Source organism: Amblyraja radiata, chromosome 28 (genome assembly GCF_010909765.2).
Source record: "Amblyraja radiata isolate CabotCenter1 chromosome 28, sAmbRad1.1.pri, whole genome shotgun sequence".
NCBI classification, from domain to species: domain Eukaryota; kingdom Metazoa; phylum Chordata; class Chondrichthyes; order Rajiformes; family Rajidae; genus Amblyraja; species Amblyraja radiata.
In genome coordinates, this window is record NC_045983.1 from 139,756 (window position 1) to 163,244 (window position 23,489).

Genomic DNA, 23,489 nt, shown 5'->3' on the forward strand with positions numbered 1-23,489 from the left:
GGCCCAACCCACCCCGCTGACCCCCGCTGGATCCACGCCACCTGCGCTGGGCCCAAGCCACCCCCACTGGGCCCATGCTACCCCCACTGGGCCCACACCACCCACGCTGACCCCCACTGGGCCCAACCCACCCGGGCTGGCCTCCACTGGGCCCACGCCACCCCTACTGATCCCCACTGGGCCCACACCACCCCCGCTGGGCCCATGCCACCTTCATCTTCCTCCCCCACGCCAGAAAGAGGCGTCAAGCCGATAGCCTAATCGTTAAATAGTTAAAAGATAACCTAATCGATAAAGAGCTGAGAAGAGGAATCGGCCCTGCCAAGGAAAGGTACTCTGAGAAGTTGAGGAGCAAGTTCTCAGCTAGTGACTCTTCATCAGTTTGGAAGGGCATGCAAGAAATCACCAGCTATAAGAGGAAAGCCACCCGCTCTTTGGACAATCGTCAGCTGACGAACTACCTGAAAGAGTTTTACTGCAGGTTTGAAAATCAGAAATGTAACCCTGGTACCCCCTCACCCACAAACAGCCAGACCCCAGTCTGCAAAGAATGGACCCTGCACCCTCTCCTTCCCATTCACCACCTTACACCTACTTAAGGCAAGACTCCAGTAATGAAAAGAGTGGACCCTTTCCCACCCCCACCACTTCACACCCAATTACTCATTTTTTAACCAGTTCCTGCAAAGATGCACTGTCCCTGCCCGCTTCAAAGTCTCCACTATTGTCCCTGTACCCAAAAAGGTAAGGATTACGGGTCTTCACGACTACAAGCTTGTCACACTGACCTCTGTAGTCATGGAGACAGTTGAAAGGCTTGTGCTGGCCAAGCTGAAAAAATATCACAATCCCTCTGCTGGATCCTCTGCATTTTGCATATTGGGCCAATAGATCTGTGGATGACGCAGTCAATCTGGGCCTACACTTCATCCTCCAGCACCTAGACCGCCAGGGGACCTATGTGAGGATTTTGTTTTGATTTTAGCTCTGCATTCAACACCATTGTGCCAGAGCTACTACGCTCCAAACTTTCTGAGTTGACTGTGCCTGAACCCTTCTGTCGGTGGATCACCAGCTTTCTGACTGACAGGAAGCAGTATATGAGATGGGAAAGCATATCTCGATCCCGCAAACGCTTAGCATAGGAGCACTGCAAGATGCGTACTCTCCCCTCTCCTCTACTCTCGCCACACCAATGACTGCACCTCCACAGACACCTCTGTCAAGCTTCTCAGATTTGCGGACGACACAACCCTGATTGGACTGATCCAGGATGGGGATCTCTGTACTTTTTTCAATTTGACATCTTTCCTATAACATGGTGCCCAGAACTGAACACAATATTCTAAATGCGGTCTCACCAACGTCTTATACAACAGCAACATGACCTTCCAACTTCTATACTCAATACTCTGACTGATGAAGGCCAAAGTGCCAAAACATGTTTTGACCACCTGATATACCTGCGACAGGACCTTCAAGGAACCATGCAACCATCAACCATTCCTCTGCCCACCTGGTTAATTGATCCAGATCCTGCTGCAATCTTTCACAACGATCTTCACTATCTGCAAAACCAATCACTTCTGTATCATCAGCAAACTAATCTTGCTAATCTTGCCCTGTACTTTGACGTTTCACAGAGTGCTGGAGTAACTCAGCGGGTCAGGCTGAGTATGGAGGTTGGGAGGTCATGTTGCAGTTGCATAAGAAGGTGGTGAGGCCGCATTCCGAGTATTGTATTCAGTTCTGGGCACCATGTTATAGGAAAGATGTCATCAAACTGGAAAGGGTACAGTGAAGATTTACAAGGATGTTGCCAGCACTAGAGGGCCAGAGCTATAGGGAGAGGTTGAGTAGGCTGGGACTCTATTTCATGGAGCACAGGAGGATGAGGGATGATCTAATAGAGGTGTATAAAATCATGATTTGAATAGATATGGTTGAGTCTTTTGCCCAGAGTAGGTGAATCGTGGCGCAGAGGACATAGGTTTAAGGTGAACGGCAAAAGATTTAATAGGAATCTGAGGGGTATGTTTTTCACACAAAGGGTGGTAGGTGTATGGAACAAGCTGCCAGAGGAGGTAGTTGAGGCGGGGACTATCGCAACATTTAAGGAACAGTTCGACAGGTACATGGATAGGACAGGTTTGGAGGGATATGGATCAAACGTGGGCAGGTGGGACTAGTGCAGATGGGACATGCTGGGCCGAAGGGCCTGTTTCCACACTATCACTCTATGACTCTATCTATCTTTCCCTCTCAAACACATTCTCCTGCCTTCTCCCCATTACCTCTGACACCCGTATCAATCAAGAATCTATCAATCTCCTCCTGAAAAATGTCCATTGACTTGACCTCCACAGCTGTCTGTGGCAATGAATTCCACAGTTCACCACCCTCTGACTTAAGAAATTCCTGCCCATCTCCTTCCTAAAGGAATGTCTTTTAATTCCGAGGCTGTGGCCACTGGTCCTAGACTCTCCCACTAGTGGAAACATCCTCTCCACATCCACTCCACCCAGGTTTTTACCAGGCTGGGACAGACTGCAACAGCTTCACACCGTGTCCCAAAGCTCGTGTCCTGTCCTGCATCACCCAAGGCAGCAGAGACATTATAGGAGAGGGCAAGCACCGTAACAAAGTAGCTCACCATGGTTTGGGTAACATTCAGGAATGTCTATGCGTGCCACATCATGAATATTACTGAAGAACGGTCTTGACCCGAAATATAATCTCCAGAGATGCTGCCTGACTCACTGAGTTACTCCAGCACACTGTGACATGTCACCTATCCATGGTCTGCAGAGATGCTGCCTGACCCGCTGAGTTACTCCAGCACTCTGTGAAACGTCGCCTATTCATATTCTCCACAGATACTGCCTGACCCACTGAGTTACTCCAGCACTTTGTGTTTATTTTCCCTTCACCCATCTGCCCAATCCAACTCTCTCCCCTCCTTTCCTATGTTCCTTTCCACCCATAAACCTCTCTCTGCCTTTACATTTCACTCCTCTGTCAAATCTGCTCTACTTATCTACATTCATTTTTCTTCTTAACTTTTAGTCATAGAATGATGCAGTGTGGAAACAGGCCCTTCAGCCCAACTTGCCAACACCGACCAACATGTCCCATCTAAACTAGTCCCACTCACTAGCCCATATCCATCTAAACATCCTATCCATGTACGTGTCCAAATGTATCTTAAACATTAGGATGGTCCCAGCCTTAACTATCTCCTCTGGCAGCTCGTTCCATACACCCTTTGTGTGAAAATGCTACCTATCAGATTCCTGTTAATTTCTGAAATATTGGTTATAAATTTGGTGCAAAAATGCTCCAAAATAAGGCTCAGAAGGCATCAGAGAGCATCTAAAACACCAGAGCTTCCAGGGTCCTTAAGCGGGCCCTGGACCCTGGCATCGAGGGACTTCACGCTGCACACTCATGATGTGCGCAGCGCACACACTATTTCACATTAAACTTTTTGTAATCCTGTCATGCCACCCCCCTTTTTGGAAAGCTTCGTACCGGCCTGGACTCCGAAGTAAAATAGTAAGATTAAACGAGAACTTACCAGTTACGATGAGCGATTACGTGCCCACCACACCTTCCCTCATATTATCAAGGTCATCTGGTAGTTCCAGTTATTCAAAATCTTACTATTCTCAGGTCATTTTCTCTTATCTGTGATTTTACACTGCTGCTTTGAAGATTGACGCGCATGCGGACGGACGGCCCTTCACGTAATCGCTCATCGTAACTCCTCATAAAATCAAGATCAAACTTCAAACTGGTAAGTTCTCGTTTAATCTTACTATTAAAACAGGGGCATTGGCAACCTCAGGCTGCAGACACAAAGCTGGCTCAGTCCTTGTGTCCTTCAAGGGCTGGTTGCAATATTGGTGGCTTGCCTGGATTGGAGGGCTACAGCTGCAGGGAGAGGTTGGATTGACTTGGATTGTTTTCTCTGGAACATCAGAGGTTGAGGGGAGACTTGATAGAAGTATCTACAATTATGAGAGGCATGACTTGGTCATATGGATTCAGAACTGGTTTCTTCAGAGAGGATATCTATTCAGAGAAGACATTTGGAGTAGTGCGTGCAATTCTGGTCACCCCATTACCGGAAAGATGTGGAGGCTTTGGAGAGGGTGCAGAGGGGGTTTACTGGAATGTTTCCGGGATTAGAGGGGTTCAGAGGTTGATGTTGGATAGACGAGGATTGTTTTCTCTGGAACAATTGTTGTACTCCAAGTACACGCTGATGTTCGGAGCCGTGTTGTGACTGACCTTGACTTCCTGCTGTAGACTGGTAATTGGCCCAAGAAAGGGGCCGACCATTTGCTCTGTAACGGGGAACTTTTCTGGAATCTCTTTACACTGTTCGATGAGTACGGGGTTCGATCCGTTCAGGAACTGATAACCAAAGAACCCGTCTTCATGCCAATGTTCCATCACATAGTCTGAGAAAACAAAATAGACACATGTTCATCTCATCCCACATTGGAAGAATGGACATTCGTTCTAGTTTAGTTCACAGATACAGTATGGAAACAGATCCTGCAGCCCACCAAGTCCACACCGACCATCAATCACCTTCACACCAGTTCTATATTATCCCACTTTCTCTTCCATTCCCTACACACTCGGGACAATTGGCACAAAAGACAATTCACCTACCAACTCGCACATCACCATGAGTGTGGGTGGAAACCAGAACACCCAGAGGAAACCCTCAAGGTCCCAAGGTGGACATGCAAACTCCACTCACACAGACAGCACCCGAGGTCTGTATCGAACCCAGGTTTCTGGCACTATAAAGGAGCAACTCTACCAGTTGCGCCACTGTGCCACACAACTTCATCAACGTGGGGTAGTAAGATTTATTGTATTAACCCCATGGCGCAGAGTTTCCAGCAGTGTTGAAGCCATGCCCAGCCTGGGTTGGTCCTTGTCCTCTTGGCACCAGTGTTGGGCATTATAGAGAAGGCCATCACAGCCCTGCCCACTACCGACAACTCACTGCAGGAAGCTCCCTACACACAGTGGTTAATGACAATGTGGGTGGTGACAGTTCTGTACCAGAGACAGTGAAACCTTGGGATGTTAATAATAATAATAATAATAAATTTTATTTAATGGGCGCCTTTCAGACATCTCAAGGACACCTTACATAGATTCATAGAAATAAAAACATATAATCAGAATAGAATAAGTAATAAAGACATCACAGAGACACAAATTAAAAACAGAATTCAGTCCAAAAACATGAAAATCAAAAACACAGTGTGAAGAGAGAGCAGCGGCAGCCAAAGCGCGCCAGCGTTCACTCTCCCTTCACGGCAGCCATCTTGGACACAGACTTACAGGATTACATTAGACAAAAAAATCATCCCCCCACAATGGATACCACTGTGGGGGAAGGCACAATGTCCAGTCCCCACCCCAAGTTCACCCCAAAGTCAGGCCTATTGAGGCCACCGCAATTGCCTCTACGGAGGCCCGATGTTCCTGGCCATTCTCACCGGGTGGTCTTGCCCCGGCGTCGGGAGAGTCCTCTCGGCGGCTGGGCCACCTGGAACGGCCGCTTTCTAGCTGGAGACCGCGGCTTCCGAAGCCGACAAGGCCGCGCCGGTTTGGAGCTCCCAGGCTCCCGATGTTAAAGTCGGCGCCGCCTCTCCGCTCCGCAGACCCGCAGCCCGGAGATGTTGCTCTCGGCGGTCCAGCTCACCAGAGCTCCAGCGTGTCGCTCCACGCGGCGACCCAGGCAAGGCATCGCCCGCTCCACTCCGCTCCGCGATAGTGCTCCAGCGCTGTGCCGCCACCGAGGCTGAGGTGGTGGGCGGTCCCCGCCAGGAAACGGCGCTCCAAGCCCGCAGGTAGGCCACGAGGACGTGTCGACGGGCAGCCCGGAGAAAAAGCTGCCACAGCGACCAGGTAGGGACCTAGAAATAAAGTTGAGACCTACCCCCCACATTAAAAAGTCCATATCCCCTACAAGTCCATAAGACCATAGGCATAGGAGTAGAATTAGGCCATTCGGCCCATTGAGCCTACTCCAACATTCAATCGTGCTGATCTAATTTTCCCTCTCAACCCAGTTCTCCTGTCTTTTCCCCATAACCTTTGCACCCTTACTATTCACGAACCTATTATTCTCTGCTTTAAAAATACCCAATGACTTGGCCTCCACAGCCGTCTGCGGCAATGAATTCCACAGATTCACCATCATCTGGCTAAAGAAATACCTCCTCATCTACATTCTGGAGATACATCCAAGACTGTGCTCGGAGAAGAGAGGTATGGGCAGCCGAGACACTGGAACACCGACTCTGGAGTAAAACGTACCTTTGACTGACCCAATGCAGACATATAGGCAAACCTGAGAATGTTTCTCTTCACCCAGACCCAGTTGTGAAATGCTGCAGAAACAGACAGAAGGAACAGGTTCAGCCAGACATGAAGGACTGCCGATGTCAGGTGTTTGTTTCACAGCCATCCAGATGTTTTGGTCGACCCAACTGCAGACCACAGCTGGGAACAGCTGGAGCTTGCAGCGTGGGGTAACACCCTCAGAGGGTGGGGAGACGTGGGGAGGGGAGTGGTGGGGTGGGGTGAGGGGAGGGGAGGGGTGCTGAGGGGAGGGGTGGGGAGGAGAGGGGTTGGGGAGTGGTGGCGTAGGGTGAGGGGTGGTGAGGGGAGGGGTGGTGAGGTGAGGGGTGGTGAGGTGAGGGGTGGGGAGGGGAGAGGTGGGGTGGGGAGGGGAGGGGAGGGGTGGGGAGGGGATGAGTGGCATGGGGTGAGGGGAGGGGAGGGGTGGGGAGGGGAGGGGAGGGGGAGAGGAGGGGAGGGGAGGGGAGGGGAGGGGAGAGGAGGGGAGGGGAGGGGTGGGGGAGGGAAGAGGTAGGGAGGGGAGGCGCAGACACCAGGGAACCCACGCATGGAAGCGTGGGCAGCATGGAGTGGTGGTGTGGCATGGGCACACTCCTGTGGGGTGGGCATGTGTGGGCAGCAGGAAGTAGAGGCAGGGTGCAAGTTTCAGGCGCCGCATCTGGTCACAGATTGGAGGGCATGAAACTGTGGCATAGCGGGAGAGTTGCTGCGTTGCACTTAGTGCCAGAGATCTGGTTTCGCTCCTAACTACAGGTGCTGTCTGTACGGACTTTGTACGTTCTCCCCGTGACCAGCATGCGTTTTCTCCCACAATCCAAAGGAGTACCGGTTTGTAGTTTAAATGGCTTGTAAATTGTCCATAGTGTGTGTAGGGTAGTGTTAATGCGTGGGATTCAGCGATCCCCACACATCAACACATTGTCCCCACTAGGGACAATGTTTACATTAACCAAGCCATTGTACCTACAGACCTGTACGTCATTGGAGTGTGGAGTGCTCGGAGAAAACCCACGCAGGTCACGGGGGAGAACGTACAAACGCTGTACAGACAGCACCCGTAATCAGGGATCGAACCCGGGTTTACAGCAACTCTACCACTGTGCCACCATGGGCTCGATGGACCGAAGGGCCTGTTTCCGTGCAGTATAAACTAAACAAAATCTGGGTTAAAGCCAGGGTGCAGGTCAGAAGCCGGGCTCTCAGTGGACAGAGAGGTCACATGTGGGCTGAAGGCAGTGGCCCGGTGATACCACTGACATGAACATGACGTGGCGGGCAATGGGCTGCAGACTGAAGGATGATTTAGTGCCAGCACCGAGCACAACAGGAATGGGTGACGTTCTGGGTCGGGACTCTCCGTACAAACTCCAGGAACCCCAACCGGACCCATTTTGAGCATCGCCCCATGCTGTGTCCATACTTACGCCTCCTTAATGGAGAGGAAAATGCCCATTGGTCTTTCAAGTGGGATCTTGGCATCTCTCGGCAAGTCCTTGGCTTTATCATATTGGATTTTTTTGGGAACACCTGGTGCATAAACAGCCCACCTGAAACATGAGACGAGACATGAGAGGAAGCTGGACGCTGGGATTAAGAGAACAAAAGCCAACTAGGCTCTCAAAATCCAAGGTCATTTCTCCACCAATCACCCCCAGAGCATGTGGAAGGGCATCAAGGCCATCACAGGGCACACCAAAGAGATGCTGCATGCCCCAGGGACCCATCTCTTCCTGATGTCCCGAACACTTTTTATGCTCGCTTTGAGGCGTCCATCACCTCCCCCAGTTGCAGGTTCACACTTCCACCAGGTGAGCAGCCTCTCAGGGTGACTGCTGAGGATGTGAGGAGGTCCCTGATGAGAGTCAACCCCCGCAAAGCAGCAGGCCCGGATAACATCCCGGGACGGGTTCTGAGAGACTGCGCTCACTATCTCACTGGGGTACTGACTGACATCTATAACACCTCCCTCTCCCAAGCTGTGGTTCCGACATGTCTCAAGACCGCCACCAGCATCCCTGTGCCAAAAAAGTCAGTGGTGTCAGGCTTGAGTGAGGTGGCTCTCACCCCGATAATCACAAAATGCTTCGAAAGGCTGGTTATGGTCCACATAAAAGACAGCATTAACATCAATGTGGACACTCATCAGTACGCCTACAGGAAAAACCGGTCTACATCTGATGCAATCTCATCCGTCATTCACTTAGCCCCCACTTATCTGGAGAACAGGAGTTCATATGCAGATTGCTCTTCTTGGACTTTAGTTCTGCCTTCAATACCATTATTCCACAGACTTTAGTCAACAAACTGCTGCTGCTTGGACTTAAACCATCCATGTGGAACTGGGTACTAGACTTCCTGACCAACAGGCCACAGCCTGTTAAAATCTACGGTGTCTCACCCCCCCCCATTACCCTCAACACCGGCTCCCCACAGGGATGTGTCCTGAGCCCCCTGCTGTACACTCTTCTCACTTATGACTGTTCAGCCAAACACCCGAACAGTCATATTGTGAAATTTGCAGATGACACGGCCGTGGTGGGATTAATGTCCCACAATGACGAGTCGGGCTACAGACAGGAGGTGGGAGAACTTGAAGCCTGGTGTAAAGCAAACAGCCTCTACATCAACGTGGGGAAGACAAAGGAGGAGATTGTGGACTTCAGGAAAGACAGCTACACCCCCCTCCCCTCTACATCGGAGGAGAAGCTGTGGAGATGAGGTCCAGTTTTAAATATCTGGGGGTGCACATTTCTAACGGCCCCACCTGGACCTGCAACACGTCAGCATCATTAAAAATTAATGATGCATTGCGGAGGGTGGTCAAATATGTCCAAAACATCACAACTAACTGCCTCCCTGCCATTGAGGACATTTACATCAGCAGGTGCAAGAGCAGAGCATCAAACATTATGAAGGACCCCACCCACCCAGTAAATGTACTCTTTGCCCCCCTCCCCTCAGGGAGAAGGCTGCGCAGCATAAAGGCCAGGACAACAAGGCTAAAAGCCAGCTTCTTCCCCGAGGCCGTGAGAATTTAAAACTCCATACCTCACTGACTGAACTCTCACTGCCTCAGTGAACTGTCTGCCGCTACTGCTGCTGCTATAGAAACATAGAAAATAGGTGCAGGAGTAGGCCATTCGGCCCTTTGAGCCTGCACCGCCATTCAATATGATCATGGCTGATCATCCAACTCAGTATCCTGGACCTGCCCTCTCTCCATACCCCCTGATCCCTTTAGCCAGAAGAGCCACATCTAACTCTATCTTAAATATAGCCAATGAACTGGCCTGTGGCAGAGAATTCCAGAGATTCACCACTCTGTGTGAAAAAAGTTTTTCTCATCTCGGTCCTAAAAGATTTCCCCCTTTTCCTTAAACTGTGACCCCTTGTTCTGGACCTCTCCAACATCGGGAACAATCTTCCTGCATTTAGCCTGTCCAACCCCTTAAGAATTTTGTACGTTTTTATAAGATCCCCCCTCAATCTTCTGAATTCTAGCGAGTACAAACCGAGTCTATCCATTCTTTCTTCATATGAAAGTCCTGACATCCTAGGAATCAGTCTGGTGAACCTTCTCTGTACTCCCTCTTTGGCAAGAATGTTTTTCCTCAGATTAGGAGACCAAAACTGCACGCAATACTCCAGGTGTGGTCTCACCAAGACCCTGTACAACTGCAGTAGAAACTCCCTGCACCTATACTTAAATACTTTTGGTATGAATGCTAACATACCATTTGCTTTCTTCACTGCCTGCTGCATCTGCATGCCTACTTTAAATGACTGGTGTACCATGACACCCAGGTCTCGTTGCATCTCCCCTTTTCCTAATCGGCCACCATTCAGATAACAGTCTACTTTCCTGTTTTGCCACCAAAGTGGATAACCTCACATTTATCCACATTATACTGCATCTGCCATGCATTTGCCAACTCACCTAGCCTATCCAAGTCACCTTGCAGCCTCCTAGCATCCTCCTCACAGCTAAAACTGCCCCCCAGCTTCGTGTCATCCGCAAACTTGGAGATGTTGCATTCAATTCCCTCGTCCAAATCATTAATATATATTGTAAATAGCTGGGGTCCCAGCACTGAGCCTTGCGGTACCCCACTAGCCGAGTCCAGAGCGGGTGGAGCTGTGGTGGACGCTGCTGCGGCCCGACCCACGGAGATTCGGTGGCTGCAACTGCCGGTCTGGCGGACGGCGGCACCGGGAGCCCGCGGGTCCCTGGAGGGAGTCCGCTTTTTGGGGCTTCCGCAGCGGCGACTTCTCCCGCCCGAGTTGCGGGGTTGAAGAGCTCCTGGAGCGGGGCCTTACAGCACCGCCCCGCGCGGCTTGGAATGGCTGCGGGACTGCGAGCGCACGCCGGGGGCTCTAACATCTAGAACCCGGTGCGCGACCTTGCATCACCCGGCGTGGCTTTAATGGCCGCGGGACAATTCGCCATCGCCCGCCGTGGGCTTTGACTTTGACTCTGACATTGGGGGGGAGAGTGCAGTGGAGAGATAAGTTTTTTTGGCCTTCCATCACAGCAATGTGATGGATGTTTATGTAAATTATGTTGTGTCTTGGGTCTATTTGTTTGTAATGTATGGCTGCAGAAACGCCATTTCGTTTGGACCTCAAGGGGTCCAAATGACAATAAATTGAATTGTATTGTATTGTTGTATTGTACTAGTCATTGCCTGCCATTGTGAAAAGGACCCGTTTACTCTTACTCTTTGCTGATGATTTACCTTTCATAAATCCATGCTGATTTTGTCCAATGATTTCACCACTTTCCAAATGTGCTGCTATCCCATCTTTAATAACTGATTCTAGCAGTTTCCCCACTACCGATGTTAGACTAACTGGTCTGTAATTCCCCGTTTCCTTTCTCCCTCCCTTTTTAAAAAGTGGGGTTACATTCGCTACCCTCCAATCCTCAGGAACTACTCCAGAATCTAAAGAGTTTTGAAAAATTATCACTAATGCATCCACTATTTCTGGGGCTACGTCCTTAGGGATTTATCGGCCTTTAATCCATTAAATTTACCGAACACCACTTCCCGGCTAACCTGGATTTCACTCAGTTCCTCAATCTCATTTGACCCTGGAGCCATGTTTCCGTGATCCCAACTATATCATAGTCATTAATAGCTATCTGCACATTCAACTCATCCACCTTATTACGAATGCTCCTTGCATTGAGACACAAGGCCTTCAGGCATGTTTTTAGTGGCCCTTTTTGATTTTTGCCCTGGATTTGTCTGCCTGCCACTTTTACTTTTCACCTTGCTACCTATTGCTTCTACCCTCATTTTACACCCCTCTGTCTCTCCGCTCACACATTTAAGAAACCCTTTCCCTTTAACTGCATCCTCAACTATCCCATTTGACACCCCACCCCCCTTATTCAGTTTAAAACCACCCGTATAGCAGTGGCAAACCTGCCTGCCAGAATGCTGGTCCCCCGCCTGTTAAGATGCAATCCATCCCTTTTGTACAGTTCCCCCTTACTCCAAAACAGATCCCAGTGATCTAAGAGTCTAAATCCCTGCCTTGTGCACCAATTCCTCAGCCACACATTCAGGTCTCGTATCTTCCTGTTCCTGCTCTCGCCAGCACGAGGAACTGGGCAGCACCGAGGAACTATGGACATTATTATTCTGCTGTCTTTTAACCATGCTGCTTTTATATTTTTTACTATTTATTTATAGGCTCATTATTATTTAGATTTATTGTGGAAGGTTTTTATATGTTAGAATTTATTGATGAACCTTGAACCTTGAACCTTAAGCACGCATGAAAGTGATCAGTAAATCAGAGATTAATCAATTTGTCATTTGTACCGGGCGTCACATGGACATATCACACAACCTAGCCGAGACACAGAGTAAATCTCTGATGCACTGTAGAAAATGTAGCAGCACAGGAATGGGCCCTTCGGCCCACAATGTCCATGCCGAACATGATGCCAAGTTAAACTGATCTCATCTGCCTGCACATGATCCATATCCCTCTATTCCCTGGTCTTCTTTGTGCCTAAAAGCCTCTTATTGAATTGATTTGATTATTGAATTGATTTTATTGGGGACAGTGCATATTAATAAACATTTGCATGTAATATGCAAGATTGTAGCGAGTAGCTAATTTCCATCTTTAGTCCCACACAAGGTAAACACATCCCAAACAAGGTAAAAACAAAAGACACTTAAACACTGCTATTGTATGTCGTTACCCCTGGCAAAGCGTTCCAGGCCCCCCTGCCCCAACACTGACCCCCTGCCCCAACACTGACCCCCTGCCCCAACACTGACCCTTGCCCCAACACTGACCCCTGCCCCAACACTGACCCCCTGCCCCAACACTGACCCTTGCCCCAACACTGACCCTTGCCCCAACACTGACCCCCTGCCCCAACACTGACCCCTGCCCCAACACTAACCCCTGCCCCAACACTGACCCCTGCCCCAACACTGACCCCCTGCCCCAACACTGACCCCTGCCCCAACACTGACCCCTGCCCCAACACTGACCCCTGCCCCAACACTGACCCCTGCCCCAACACTGACCCTCTGCCCCAACACTTACCCTCTGCCCCAACACTGACCCTCTGCCCCAACACTGACCCCTGCCCCAACACTGACCCCCTGCCCCAACACTGACCTCCTGCCCCAACACTGACCCCCTGCCCCAACACTGACCTCCTGCCCCAACACTGACCCCCTGCCCCAACACTGACCTCCTGCCCCAACACTGACCCTTGCCCCAACACTGACCCCCTGCCCCAACACTGACCCCCTGCCCCAACACTGACCCCCTGCCCCAACACTGACCCCCTGCCCCAACACTGACCCCCTGCCCCAACACTGACCCCCTGCCCCAACACTGACCCCCTGCCCCAACACTGACCCCCTGCCCCAACACTGACCCCCTGCCCCAACACTGACCCCCTGCCCCAACACTGACCTCCTGCCCCAACACTGACCTCCTGCCCCAACACTGACCCCCTGCCCCAACACTGACCTCCTGCCCCAACACTGACCCCCTGCCCCAACACTGACCCCCTGCCCCAACACTGACCCCATGTCCCAACACTGATCCTCTGCCCCAACACTGATCCTCTGCCCCAACACTGATCCTCTGCCCCAACACTGACCCCGTGTCCCAACACTGACCTCCTGCCCCAACACTGACCCCCTGCCCCAACACTGACCCCTGCCCCAACAATGACCTCCTGCCCCAACACTGACCCCCTGCCCCAACACTGACCCTCTGCCCCAACACTGACCCTCTGCCCCAACACTGACCCTCTGCCCCAACACTGACCCCCTGCCCCAACACTGACCCCCGCCCCAACACTGACCCCTGCTCCAACACTGACCCCCTGCCCCAGAATGGTGGTGGGTGTGTAGCATGGGGGTGGGTGTGTTACCATGGTTACCACGGTTTTGTTTTGTATTGTGATCGTAATTAAATCAATTATTTTTGGTTAAAAAGACAGACAGGCACCATAAGGCCATAAGACATAGGAGCAAAATTAGGCCATTCGGCCTGTTGAGTCTACTCCGTCATTCGATCATGGCTGATCTATATTTCCCTCTCAACCCCATTCTCGTGCCTTCTCCCCATAACCATTAACACCCCGCACTAATCAAGAACCTGTCAATCTCTGCTTTAAAAATACCCAATGTCTTGGGCTCCACCGCTGTCTATGACAATGAATTCCAAAGATTCACCACCCTCTGGCTAAAGAAATTCTTCCTCCTCATCTCCATTCTAAAGGTACATCTTTATAATCTGAGGCTGTGCCTCTTGTCCTAGATTATACCACTAGTGGAAACACCCTCTCCACATCCACTATATCAACACTTTGTTATTCAGCACAGCATCTACTCACTGATATTCCTCTTGCCTCTTCCGCATTTCATCCTTCCAGTATTGTTCCAAGATTGGAGATTTGTACTCATGTCTTTTCCGGGCTGGAGAACAGTTACAGATTATCAGGACAAGCACCAAACGTCACTCTCTTTTCAAGACCACGAGCTTTGCAAAACCTTGCCCTATCTCTGATAGATATCTCTGAGAGATTTACAGACATCGCAGTCGCTGCATCAAAAAGGAAGCCAACATCATCATGGACCCACATCATCCTGGTCATGCACTCATTTCTCCGCTACCATCAGGCGGAAGGTACAGGACGCAGAGATCTGTTACATCCAGGTTCAGGAACAGCCAACGAACAGACTCTGAACTGTAACAGCCTATTGCACTTTATCTGCTTATTTATGTGTATATTGAACTGAACTGCTCTGTATTTTTGCTTACAATATTCTGTTGTGCTGCAGCAAGCAAGAATTTAATTGACCTCTCTGGGACAATAAACTCTCTTGACTGGTCTTGACAGGGTCAGAGGGATATGGGAATCTCGAGGAAAATGCGCTGAGGTGAATGATTAGCTGTGACCTGATTTACTGGCCAATGTCTTGCATCAATTTCTTCTGCAATAGTCACACAGCATGGAAACAGGCCCTTCAGCCCAATTTGTCTATGCCAACCAACATGGGAGAGCATGTCTCACAAATCTGATTGAGTTTTTTGAAGAAATCACAGCTTTATTCCTTGGAGTGCAGGAGGATGTGGGGTGATCTTAGAGAGGTGTATAAGATCATAAGGGAAATAGATAGGGTGAATGCAGTCTTTTACCCAAAAATAGAGGATTCCATTGGTTTAAAGTGAGGGGGACTCGTGTTTTACACAGAGGGTGCTGAGTGTATGGAACAAACTCACAGATAAAGTGGTTAAGGCAAGGACTATCAAAACATTTAAAGGACAATTGGGCAGGTACATGGATAAGTTTAAAAGGATATGGGCCAAACGCAGGCAGGTGGATCTAGTGTAGATGGGGCATGTCAGATGGCATGAGCAAGTTGTGCTGAAGAAACTGTTTCCATATTGTATGAATCTAAGGAGCTTTTATGGCATAATTACGGTTACAAAGTACTGCTTGCGCAGTTTGCATCAACCATGAAAATGACAATATTATCATTCATATCCACGACACACTCGAGCCCCCATGGGGCCTCCAAAGTCCCTGTGGACACCGTGTGCTCCCGTGCCAGGGGCTGAACCCATGATTTCCCGCTGCCTGGACCAGTGAATGGTCTAATTTATCTAAGCACAGTTGAAGTCTCCTCCAATTATAACATTTTGATAGTTAAATACTTTTAGAGAGTGTTGTTTCTTCCCTTGTCTTCGGGTGTTCTCTGTGAGATAATAAAAGGCAAGAAACTGTCCATATCATCCCGTTGGTGTGGTTAATCTTCTGTGTCTGCCACAATCTCTTTGGCATATTTATAAGATGCGTCCGAGTTAGTGAAAGTTTTCTCTTTTCCCTTGAAAGTAATGCGCATTCTGGCCGGATAAAAAACGCCACATCTAACATCTTTAACTCCATAGAGAATCTGTCTTGTCAGTTCAAACTTTTTTCTCTTTTGAACGATCTCAAAGGGATAATCCCAAAGGAGTTTGATAGTGTCTTTTCCAAAGGTCATTTTCACTCCATATTTGATTTGTTTCATCAGCTCTTCAAGTGCTGAAATGTCCCGAAGTTTGACTATGACCTGTCGTGGGTGGGCTGGATCTGCTTGTGCTCTTGGCTTAAATCTAGGTATTCGATGTGCCACTTCAATTTCCGGTTCCACAGGTAGATTGAGTACATGTTTGATTAGGTTGGCAGTGAACTCACAAGCGTTGTTCCCCTCTGCCCCTTCTGTTACTCCCAATATTCGTAGCTTTTGGCGTTGTGAGCGAACTTCAAGATCAAGGCATTTATCTGAGACTTTCGCCAGTTGACTCTTGAGGCTGTCTAGTTCTAGCTTCATTCCCTGCATATCTTCAGCCATTTGTTCAACCACTGTTTCCATGTCTTTTATTTCGGTTCCATGTGAAGAAACAATTACATTCACAGCCTCAAACTTCTTCTCAGTTTCTTCTTCACCTTTCTTAATTCTCCCCATTAGCTCTTCATGCACATCCTCAATTCGTTTTTGTATAATGCCAATGCAGTCAATAACTTTTTGATTACCAGCATTAATGTTTGCCATATTTTCGAACATTTTTGAGTTTCCAGCCTCAATATCCTTTCTCAAATCTCTTACCGAGCTCTTTATTTCCTCCATTTCATTTTTCTCCTTAGTAGCCATCTCAGTCTTGGATCTTGTAGCCATTCCAGAATCCACCTCAGAGGTCTGTTCTTCAGTTTTTTGCGTTTTCAGCAGTTTTGAAATGTTTCTCTGAGGGCTCTAAGCTGGAGACGTTTTTTTCATTTAAAATGCTTTTTCCTCCGTTTTAAATTGCAGCGCTTACTGATAACGTCATCAGCGCGACGTCCCGGGACTCCGGTGAGTTTTTGAATTGGTCCCGACTTCCAGACCCGATTTTATCGCGAAAAATCGCGTTTCCACAGGAGCGGAGCTAAATGTTGCGACTGCTAGTCCAGCATGGCACAACCGGAAGTCACATATATATATACATATACATACATATACACACACACACACACACACATATATATATATATATGTATATGTATGTATATATATGTATGTATATATATGTATATATGTATGTATGTATATGTGTATATATGTATATATACGTATATGTATATATATGTATGTATATATATGTATATATGTATGTATGTATATGTGTATATATGTATATATATGTATATATACGTATATGTATATATATGTATATGTGTATATATATATATGCATATATATATGTGTGTATATATATGTATATATATATGTATATATATATAAATGTATATGTGTATATATATGTATACACATATATATACACATATACACATATATATATACATATACGTATATATACACATATATACATATATACGTATGTATATATATGTATATATGTATATATATATATATATATATGTATATACGTGTATATATGTATATATATGTGTATATATGTATATATATATATACACGTATATGTATATATATGTATATGTGTATATATATGTATATACATATATATATGTGTGTGTGTATATATATATGTATATATATGTATATGTTTATATATGTATATATATGTGTGTATATGTATACACATATATATATATACATATATATATGCATATATATATACATACACATATATACATATATATATATGTGTTATTAGAGGAGTCATTATCTCGTATGAAGCTTTTCAAAACAAAAAGAATAAGAATGAACAAACACAATTAGAAGAACAAATCAGGCAACTAGATATAGATAATGCTAAAGATCCAACTATGGATAAACATAATAAAATTTTAATACTGAAATTTAAGCTAAATAAATTATTGTCAGGGAATGTTATAAGATTATTCCAAATTACAAAACAAGAACATTTCGAATTTGGGGATAAACCCCATAAACTTTTGGCACGCCAACTGAAAAAACGGGAAAAAGATCATGCAATTTTAAAGATTAAATCAGATAGAGGGGAATTATTAACACTACCTAATGATATCAATAAAAGATTTGCTCAATTTTACAAGAATTTATACACATCGAAAACGCTAATAGACAATAATAAAGTTTCAGAATTTTTGGACAATTGTAACCTTCCTAAACTAGAACTGAAGAAACAAGAGGAACTGGGAACACACTTAAGAATGGAAAAACACCAGGACCAGACGGATTCAGTAATGAATTTTATAAATGTTTTTACGACATAGTTACACCACGTCTACAGAAAATGTATACATACACTTTTAAAGTTTTAAAATCTTACCTGAAACACTAGCAGAACAACGATCACATTAATACTTAAAAAAAGATAAAGATATAGAAGAACCAGGCTCATATAGAGCAATTGCTTTGTTAAATACGGATCAAAAAATATTAGCGAAAACACTAGCTAGAAGACTGTCAATATGTTAGTAAATTAATAAATGAGGATCAAACGGGATTGATACCTAAGAGACATTCATTTAATAACCTGAGACGTCTGCTTAACATAATGCACTCTCACAAACCTCAAGAACAAGAGTTATCTATCATTTCATTGGACGCAGAAAAAGCGTTTGATCAAGTAGCATGGGATTATATGATTAAAGTATTGCAAAAATTTCAAATGGGAGAGAACTTCATTGAATGGATAAAATTATTATATAACAAACCCACGGCTAGAATATTAACTAATAATATACTATCTATGAAATTCCAATTATCAAGGGGCAATAGACAAGGATGTTCATTATCACCGCTGTTATTTGCTCTGGTAATTGAACCTTTAGCTGAAAAAATTAGAACACACCCGGATATTCACGGGTATAATACAAAACACTCAAATAACAAAATATCCTTATACGCAGACGATGTATTACTGTATATCACAAAACCCCAAATCAGTATACCAAACATATTACATCTAATTGAGGACTTTGGATCTTTCTCAGGATACAGAATAAACTGGAACAAAAGTGAAATTATGTCGATAAAACCGAAAGACTCAACACATCTCTTGAAATTCCCCTTTAAAATAGCCACAGAAAAATTTAAATATTTAGGAATTGAAATCACTAGAAATTATCACGCTATGTTTAATGCCAATTATAGCCCCTTACTTAAGAAACTAAATAATCTAATCAAATTCTGGAAAATGTTCCTGATGTCTTTAATAGGTCGAATAAATGCTATAAAAATGATCTTTTTTACCACAAATCCTATATTTATTTCAATCAATACCTATATATCTTCCAAAAAAGTTTTTCAAAAAACTAGACTCAGACATTACAAATTTTATATGGGATTATAAATCCCACAGAATACAAAGAGCACACCTTAGTAAGCCAAAAGAGATGGGTGGTCTAGCGCTCCCTAACTTTATGTACTATAATTGGGCAGTAAAAATATGATTCACCTGCTGGACAATTCTGCCCAGCAGGTGGACTGGATTGTAATGGAGAGAGAGGACTGCTCTCCGTGTAATACAGGAGCGACTCTCCTCTCACCAATGAATCTGAATAACAAAAATTATAATAAAAATCCAATGATACATAGCACAATTAGAACTTGGAAACAAATAAAACAGAATCTAAAATTAAGTAATCTATCTCTTTTAATGCCAATAGTCAATAACCCGTCATTTAAACCTTCAATTATAGATAAATCATTTACACAATGGGAAAGAATGGGAATCAAAACACTCGGAGACTTGTATGAATTAGTAAAATTATTATCATTTCAACAATTACAACTGAAATATAATTTGAAAAATAATCAATATTTTAAATACCTTCAAATCCGTGACTATCTGAAAAAATACACAAAAGACTATCATAATATGCCCCCAGACTTATTGGATGAAGCCATGAAGACAAAGGCTGAATCAGCAAATCTAATATCATACTTATACAACATTATTTTAAATATAGAAATACCTACAACCGATGGTGTTAGAAGACACACATTCCCACATTCCCACAGTTCCCACACATAGACTGGGAAACACATTCTGTAAATGGGCTGGATGGGTTGGAGTTTGTAAAATGTGTGCAGGATAGTTTTTTGCAACAATACATAGAAGTACCTACTAGAGAAGGGGCGGTACTGGACCTCCTGTTAGGAAATGAGATGGGTCAGGTGGCAGAGGTATGCGTTGGGGAACAGTTCGGGTCCAGTGATCACAATACCATTAGTTTCAATATAATTATGGAGAGGGACAAAACTGGACCTAGGGTTGAGATTTTTGATTGGAGAAAGGCTAACTTTGAGGAGATGCGAAAGGATTTAAAAGGAGTAAATTGGGACAGTTTGTTTTATGGGAAAGATGTGGAAGAGAAATGGAGTACATTTAAAGGTGAAATTTTAAGAGTACAGAAACTTTATGTCCCTGTTCGGTTGAAAGGAAATCGTAAAAATTGTAAAGAGCCATGGTTTTCAAGGGAAATTGGACACTTGGTTCGGAAAAAGAGGGAGATCTACAATAGTTATAGGCAGCATGGAGTAAATTAGGTGCTTGAGGAGTATAAAGAATGTAAAAAGAATCTTAAGAAAGAAATTAGAAAAGCTAAAAGAAGATATGAGGTTGCTTTGGCAAGTAAGGTAAAAGTAAATCCGAAGGGTTTCTACCGCTATATTAATAGCAAAAGGATAACGAGGGATAAAATTGGTCCATTAGAGAGTCAGAGTGGCCAACTATCTGCAGAGCCAAAAGAGATGGGGGAGATATTGAACAGTTTCTTTTCTTCGGTATTCACCAATGTAGATGGGTTATGCATGCAACCTATAATGTTGTTACCTCATCACCACTAACCACGCCCCATCATATTAGTATAACTGTAGTATCCTCCCTTTGTTCCTCCCACTAGGTTCCAGTACGCCTGAAGGCTGGATGCAGTCAGTGCTGGGACGTGTGTGCCATGTGCTATATTAAACTCACAGTAAAGCTTACAGTGTGTCAGTAATCGCTCCTTTACAACCAAGGAGAAGGATATTGAATTATGTGAGGTAAGGGAAACAAGTAGAGTAGCTATGGAAACTATGAGGATCAAAGAAGAGGAAGTACTGACACTTTTGAGAAATATAAAAGTGGATAAGTCTCCAGGTCCGGACAGGATATTCCCTAGGACATTGAGGGAAGTTAGTGTAGAAATAGCAGGGGCTATGGCAGAAATATTTCAAATGTCATTAGAAACGGGAATAGTGCCGGAGGATTGGCGTACTGCGCATGTTGTTCCATTGTTTAAAAAGGGGTCTAAGAGTAAACCTAGCAATTATAGACCTGTTAGTTTGACGTCAGTGGTGGGCAAATTAATGGAAAGAATACTTAGAGATAATATATATAAGCATCTGGATAAACAGGGTCTGATTAGGAACAGTCAACATGGATTTGTGCCTGGAAGGTCATGTTTAACTAATCTTCTTGAATTTTTTGAAGATGTTACTCGGGAAATTGATGAGGGTAAAGCAGTGGATTTTGTGTATATGGACTTCAGTAAGTCCTTTGACAAGGTTCCTCATGGAAGGTTGGTTAAGAAGGTTCAATGGTTGGGTATTAATGGTGGAGTAGCAAGATGGATTCAACAGTGGCTGAATGGGAGATGCCAGAGAGTAATGGTGGATGGTTGTTTGTCAGGTTGGAGGCCAGTGACGAGTAGGGTGCCACAGGGATCTGTGTTGGGTCCACTGTTGTTTGTCATGTACATCAATGATCTGGACGATGGTGTGGTAAATTGGATTAGTAAGTATGCAGATGATACTAAATAGGTGGGGTTGCGGGTAATGAAGTAGAGTTTCAAAGTCTACAGAGAGATTTATGCCAGTTGGAAGAGTGGGCTGAAAGATGGCAGATGGAGTTTAGTGCTGATAAGTGTGAGGTGCTACATGTTGGCAGGACAAATCAAAATAGGACGTACATGGTAAATGGTAGGGAATTGAAGAATGTAGGTGAACAGAGGGATCTGGGAATAACTGTGCACAGTTCCCTGAAAGTGGAATCTCATGTAGATAGGGTGGTAAAGAAAGCTTTTGGTGTGCTGGCCTTTATAAATCAGAGCATTGAGTATAGAAGTTGGGATGTAATGTTAAAATTGTACAAGGCATTGGTGAGGCCAATTCTGGAGTATGGTGTACAATTTTGGTCACCTAATTATAGGAAGGATGTCAACAAAATAAAGAGAGTACAGAGGAGATTTACTAGAATGTTGCCTGGGTTTCAGCAACTAAGTTACAGAGAAAGGTTGAACAAGTTAGGGCTTTATTCTTTGGAGTGCAGAAGGTTAAGGGGGGACTTGATAGAGGTTTTTAAAATGATGAGAGGGATAGACAGAGTTGATGTGGAAAAGCTTTTCCCACTGAGAGTAGGGAAGTTTCAAACAAGGGGACATGACTTGAGAATTAAGGGACTGAAGTTTAGGGGTAACATGAGGGGGAACTTCTTTACTCAGAGAGTGGTAGCTGTGTGGAATGAGCTTCCAGTGAAGGTGGTGGAGGCAGGTTCGTTTTTATCATTTAAAAATAAATTGGATAGTTATATGGATGGGAAAGGAATGGAGGGTTATGGTCTGAGCGCAGGTATATGGGACTAGGGGAGATTATGTGTTCGGCACGGACTAGAAGGGTCGAGATGGCCTGTTTCCGTGCTGTAATTGTTATATGGTTATATGGTTAAGAGACTGGGAACAAGAACTAGCTATAAAAATTTTAAAAGAGAGCTGGGATAAACACTTACTATATGTGCATAAATGCTCGATCAACGTACGACATACTCTAGTTCAAATTAAAACATTACATAGACTATATTATTCAAAAACTAAAATAAATAAACTTTTCCCCAATGTCTCACCCATTTGTGATAAATGTCAGTCACAAGAAACTACCATAGCGCACTCTTTTGTTTTTTGTATAAAAATCCAAAAATTCTGGAACGAAATATTTGAAATCTTCACAAAATTAATTAAAATAAAACTTGTACCAAAAGTAGAATGGATCATTTTTGGAATATCGGAAGGTAACCCCGAACTAAACATGTTTCAAAAGAACTTACTTAATTACGGGCTAATAATGGGGAAAAAAGCTTATACTCAAATTTTGGAAAAATGCTCCAATACCAACAATAAAAATGTGGATTTCAAACATGTTCGAAACACTACACCTGGAAGAGATGAGACTCCTCCTAGCAGGCAAAGCAGACCACTTCCAAAAGTCGTGGTCTGCATTTACGGAACTATTACAAGCATAAGGTGCAATAGTTATTTAAAATATAAATGGTACCAGGATCTGGTAACGGGGGGTATAAAATTAAAAACAAAACAAAACACGGTTGGTATATCCTTTTGAGCGATTGTTTTTCCTTTTTTTTCTTTTCTTTCTAGGGTCTATTTCCTTTCTTTACTTCCTTCTCTAACTTCTTTTCTAAGGGGCTTTCTTTTCCCAACACTTTCTTGCACCTTCACGACTCTTGCTCACTTTCCTTACTTCTTTTATTTTTACCTTTTTTAAAGCTCGAAAAACAAAGTGGTACAACAAATGTAATAAGACATATGTGGTGTGTATTATTGTAATTTACTGTACTTC

At 45.0% G+C, this 23,489-nt stretch overlaps 2 protein-coding genes across 5 annotated transcripts in view; one reads left to right on the top strand and one right to left on the bottom strand.

Annotated features, from left to right (window-relative positions):
* Positions 1-23,489, top strand: part of LOC116988698 (DPY30 domain-containing protein 2-like) — a 195,327-nt gene that overhangs the window by 45,732 nt on the left and 126,106 nt on the right. The window lies entirely within an intron of this gene.
* LOC116988697 (arachidonate 15-lipoxygenase B-like) overlaps positions 1-23,489 on the bottom strand; it is a 328,224-nt gene that overhangs the window by 24,708 nt on the left and 280,027 nt on the right. Inside the window, exons 1-4 of one of the 2 annotated variants that reach the window (XM_033045542.1) lie at positions 14,279-14,380; positions 7,821-7,943; positions 6,352-6,425; positions 4,294-4,466 (exon numbers count right to left, since the gene is read on the bottom strand). In XM_033045542.1, the coding sequence (XP_032901433.1) occupies positions 4,294-4,466; positions 6,352-6,425; positions 7,821-7,943; positions 14,279-14,304 (396 nt within the window). In that variant the 5' untranslated portion in view covers positions 14,305-14,380. Of the gene's footprint in view, positions 1-4,293; positions 4,467-6,351; positions 6,426-7,820; positions 7,944-14,278; positions 14,381-23,489 lie in introns of those variants that run through there. The other variant, XM_033045541.1, reaches the window with a different exon arrangement.